The 5,186-nt window shown below is 45.6% G+C and overlaps 1 protein-coding gene across 2 annotated transcripts in view; it reads left to right on the forward strand.

Annotated features, from left to right (window-relative positions):
- Positions 1-2,604, forward strand: part of TBC1D7 (TBC1 domain family member 7) — a 24,259-nt gene extending 21,655 nt beyond the window's left edge. For both annotated transcript variants that reach the window (XM_006769717.2, XM_006769718.2), the window contains 2 exons: positions 616-745; positions 2,027-2,604. In XM_006769717.2, the coding sequence (XP_006769780.1) occupies positions 616-745; positions 2,027-2,113 (217 nt within the window). In that variant the 3' untranslated portion in view covers positions 2,114-2,604. The remainder of the gene's footprint in view (positions 1-615; positions 746-2,026) is intronic.
- Positions 2,605-5,186: the final 2,582 nt, after the last annotated feature.

The following is a 5,186-nucleotide window of genomic DNA, read 5'->3' on the forward strand; positions in this document are numbered from 1 at the left end:
AACGTTGGAGTCCTCCGTCACTGAAGCAAGCAAGCCTCATGTTAGTTTCAAGCTGCCTGGCTGCTGGCCGCCATCTTGGCTGGCAGTTAATTTGCATATCATCCTGATTAGCCAGTGGGAAGGGTAGCTGTCATACACTAATTACCATGTTTCTCTTTTATTAGATAGGATAGCCTTTTCCCCCCAGGAGTGTGGTGAGTCCTAATCAAGAGAAAATATTGGTACTTTTTAGTTTCATCGTGATATCGTGAAAGTGGCTGAAGGCAGTCAAGTGTTGAGACTCAAACACAGTGTCCCTAAGTTTAATGAAGGCACTAGTTTCAGACATGTCGTTCTGGTTATTTTGGAGGCCTGGCCTTTCGCTTCTGAGGTGTGAGTTATACTGTAGCTGCGAAGAGACAATACAGAGAGCGGTACAGGACAATACATAACTAAGCATAGAGTGCAGTACCAACTTTAAGAGATGTAGGAATTATCAGAGTAATTATTTTATAGCTCTTCTGTGAAGCTTATACTGAAAAAGGAGTGTTTTGATTTAATTTTGTAATTTGAGATGTCTAGGTAAACAAATTTTAAACTCACCTAATTTGATTGTACATCTCTTCATTTTTTTAGGGTTTGGGATAAAGTTGTAAGTGGATCCTGTAAGATCCTAGTTTTTGTAGCAGTGGAAATTTTATTAACCTTTAAACTAAAAGTAATGGCACTGAACAATTCAGAGAAGATAACAAAGTTTCTGGAAAACGTAAGTATGCTTCCTTTTATTTCATTTTGAATTCAGAAAGGAAGTCCGTTTAGCAAGCCAGATTTTCCTAGTCATTAAGTTATTTCAGGGAAATAACACAGTATATTTTTACATTGTAAGAAACAGATTTCCTCTTGAAACCGTATAGCTTACAGTTGATTAGTGGATTATAGTTTGCGTCCTCTGTTTGGGGGACAATGGTCTGAGCAGCGAGACTGTCACTGTGACACTGCCCGGTGGGGCTGCTGGGAGGCTTGTGAGGAAAGTGAGAGGTGAGACCTGTCACTTCAGGATGAGTCATCCTGGCTAATGGAAGAGGAGTCCTGGCGTTTGGGGATTTTGTAAGCCCTTTCATTTCTGTTACCATCGCTGTTGGAATCCCAGTTGGTTTTATTAATGTGCTTACGTATAAACTGAGTGCGTGTTGGGAAAGGTCTAAAAGAATCAGCTTTTCCCTCTGTGTATCTCAGAATACCTTTAACCAGGTAAGAAGCAGAAGTGAGGAGGCTTATACCTGGAGGAATTTCACTGGATCCAAAATCTGTTCTTTTATTATTTTTTATTTTTTTATTTTTAAAATGTTTTATTGATTTTTTTACAGAGAGGAAGGGAGAGGGATAGAGAGCCAGAAACATCAATATGAGAGAAACATCGATCAGCTGCCTCTTGCACCCCCACCCCTCCCCTGGGGATGTGCCCACAACCAAGGTACATGTCCCTGACCAGAATCGAACCTGGGACCCCTCAGTCCGCAGGCCGACGCTCTATCCACTGAGCCAAACCAGCCAGGGCTGTTCTTTTATTTTTATCAGTCAGTATTACCATTTGAACACTGGTCCAGTAAATGATGAGTACCACATGGTACCACACGAATGTGTGTTGCATAAATTACTCACATTATAATAATTAATGGCTAATAGTGCCAGGGCTGTGGCAAGTGTTTTTCATGGATTATTTTATGTAATCCTGTAATAGCCCTATGGAGTGGTCCTACCATCTGCCCCATTTTAGAGATAGGATCTGGACCCATGTAGCTTACGTAACCTGGCCAGGTGCACACAGTTTGGTGGGCAAGGCAGGATTTGAGCCAGGCTGTCTGAGTTCCTTAGCATGTCCTCAGGTGGCCTGTGAAGCAGAGATCCTGGCAGCAGCCTTTTATGCGATCACTTTCTGGAAACCAGTGAGAACTCCTGTGGCAGTAAGGTTTATGCCCAGTGAGAGAGGGAGATGCTGAAGTTATAAGCACTGGAACCTCACGGAAACTGGTTTGCTTGTTCACAGATTCCCCAGGACAGCTCAGATGCAATTGTGAGCAAGGCCATCGACTTGTGGCACAAACACTGTGGGACCCCAGTACATTCAGCCTGAGTGCCGTGGACAGCCCGCCGGCCTGCACCAAGTGTTCTTGTGGGATGGTCTAAGCCGATTGAAACAGGATTCTTGCTTTATGCTCCAAGTGTAATTGCTTTTCCAGTAAAATTATATAATTAAGATGCCTGGGGTGCTGTGCTGTGCTGTGGAGCAGCATCTTTTGGTTACACAGATGTACAAAGTTCCACTCTGAATACAATTTAGAGGTGGTTGGAGTTTCTAAAGCAGTTCAATGGAGGCGGGGGAGGAGGGGTGGGCCTCGGATAGGTGCTTTAACAAGCAGTGCATGACCACACCCTGCCCTGTTTCTCTCTAATTAGCACCAAGCCAGTGGCTTGCTAAGGTCTATTTCTGGAATAAAGAATAACTTCCTTTTGTTCACAACTCTGAGTCGGCTTTTGTTGATGTAGCACTTGTTTAAATCTGAGCTGACTGCTTTCTGAGGCTTCATTTTGCTAAGTAGGTTTAAATAAAGGACTTGCATTTTTTTCCTCTTTGTCCCATTTGTAATGAAACAGATGTTGAACAAAATATGTCTATTACCTCCCAGGAGAGAGAATACTTGTTGATATTTTGTTGGCCTCATGCTTTTCCCTGGTGGGTCATTAAGTGTTGGGTGGCCTTCCGGAAGCACTGTCACCCAGAATAGGAGTGGGGGAAACAGCAGGTTCAAATTAACAGCTGGTGACCCAGGCCCTGTGGTACCACATAATGGTAGCTGCTCACTGGACAGTGGCAGGCTCTGGGACTGTGTTTAAGACCCATTCAGCTATCAGACATGCAGGAGCCTGAGTGGGGAGCTGGATTCCTCACCCCACCCCACCCAAAAGAGGAGGGAGAACATGCATTTATGGAGTTATACATCTGAGCAGTCAGTCCTCTTAACTGTGTGAAATAACTGACAAAAATGAGTTCATAGCAGCCTGAGTTATTAACCAGCATGTCCTCCTGAATAGAGCATATCTAAGAGTATTTAAGGTGGTTTTCTTTTAACTTTCATCTGAGGATATGTTTTTATTGATGAGAGAGAGAGAAAGAGGGAGAGAGAGAAAAACATTGATTGGTTGCCTCCCGTACACACTCCCACCAGGGATCAAACCTGAAACCCGTGTATGTGCCCTGACTGGGAATCAAACCTATGACTTTTGGTGTATAGGATGATGCTCCAATCAACTTAGCCACCTGGCCAGGGCCTAAGAGTATTTAAGTTTTTAAAGCAACAATAAAGAAATACACTCAGATTGAGGGACATCTGTTAATACTATCAACAATAAAATTAAATTAAAAAAAGAAATATGCCTTCTTAGATATAACATAGATACAATATAGAGCTTACTTACATTGTTATTCCTACACTAGGGGCCCAGTGCACGAATTCATGCACCTTGAACTGTGGTCCATGAAGCTGCGGTAGGCACAAGGGCGGGTCTTGGCCCCTCCTGCCGTGTTCCCCTGTCCCCTGTCTGCCGGCAGCCTTGCTCCTGTTGCTGCTGCTCCCATGCACTGACAGCGCTGGCCCCACTCGCACCTGCTGACGGCGCGGAGTGATTGGGGCCGGTGCCAGCAGCGGGTTCGAGAGGTGGCTGCTGGTCCTGATTGCCTTTCAGGAGCAGGGGGAGGTGGAGAAGCCCTGAGGGGCAATTGGGGCCAGCAGCCACCGCTCACACCTGCTGACGGTGCCAAGCAATTGGGGCTGGCACAGGGTGCTGGCAGTAGGTGTGAGTGGTGGGTGGGACCGCAGTGTGTGGGAGCAAAGAATTTTTAGCAATCACCAGTGGCTCTCCCCGATAACAGAGACCAGTGCCCTGCCTTGGTTTGGCATCCCCGCTCACCTGCTCCACCATCCTGCCATGGCTGGGGCTCACCATGTTCCATGCTCTGCCACCTGCTGCTGACGCTCACCATGTTCTGGATGCGCCCCCTGGTGGTCAGCGCACATCATAGTGACTGGTTGTTCGGTTGTTCCACTGTTTGGCCTATTTGCTTATTAGGGTTTCCTTTATTCATTGATTCCTCTGCCCTGAACAACTTTCAGTCCAGTTGGGGATGTAAGAAAAAAGCATGAGGGAATTCCTGCTCCAGTATCTGCTCTCTGGTGATCTTGCCCCCAAGAATATGTGAAATTCAAAGAGACGTCATAAAGCAATAACAACTTTATGTCTGTTTAATTTATGCTCCAGATATCATTTGTATAAGTATTTAGTAAAATAGAGTTTAGAAAGTTAGGTGATGTTAGTGAATCTCTATTACAGAAAAAGGAGAAAAAAGAATTAGCTATCTCTCAACAAGGGGATAATTTCAAGATTTTTGATCCTGCTTATGCCTAAATGCTGCGAGGAGACTAGGGTGTCCGAGGGGAAGGGTGGGAGGCAGGGGAGACCAACCTGGGGCTGTTGGTGGGGAGGAAGCTGAGGGGCTGAGTGTGGGTCCGCACAGTCAGGGGAGGGTCCAGGGGAGCTGGAAGGGGGGACCGCTGCTGTCCTGCTGAGGAGTTGGACCATGAGCGCCGCGTGCTGCAGGTGGGCCTGCACACCTTCGGCAGAGCCTTCTGGCTACAGGGTGTCGGGTGTGAATTATTTTTTAAGTGAGTCATTCTGAAGCCATCAAGAGAATTTTCTTTATTAGAAAACTAAGCACTTCACCTCAGTAGGAGAGTTTTTAAAACACACTGTGAGGACAGTGATAGAACTGTGAGGATTCAATTTCACTTTAATACCAGAATTCTCTTTAACTAAGAGCTAAGTATTTTGAAAATGTTTCTGTCTACTTCCTTTGGCGAGAAGCACAGCTCCTGATAAAATAACCCCCTACTTCCCTTTACGCAAACTTTGGTCAGGATTCTGCAGAATTCCTCCTCTGTGTTAAAGCCCAGGGTTGCTGTTGTAGCCAGACGTGTGGAGTTCTCCCTTGGAAAACTGGGATTTAACATCATTAAGTGTACTTTCTAGTCCTTCCCTTCTACAGTGTTTTCTTCTTACACACAGGTGAGAGAATCTCTAAATCTGCTCTGATAGGAGACTCTGAGGGAGTGTGTGTACGTGCGTGCACGCGCGCGCCTGTGCATGTGCGC

The sequence above is a fragment of the Myotis davidii genome, unplaced genomic scaffold, assembly GCF_000327345.1.
Source record: "Myotis davidii unplaced genomic scaffold, ASM32734v1 scaffold62, whole genome shotgun sequence".
NCBI classification, from domain to species: domain Eukaryota; kingdom Metazoa; phylum Chordata; class Mammalia; order Chiroptera; family Vespertilionidae; genus Myotis; species Myotis davidii.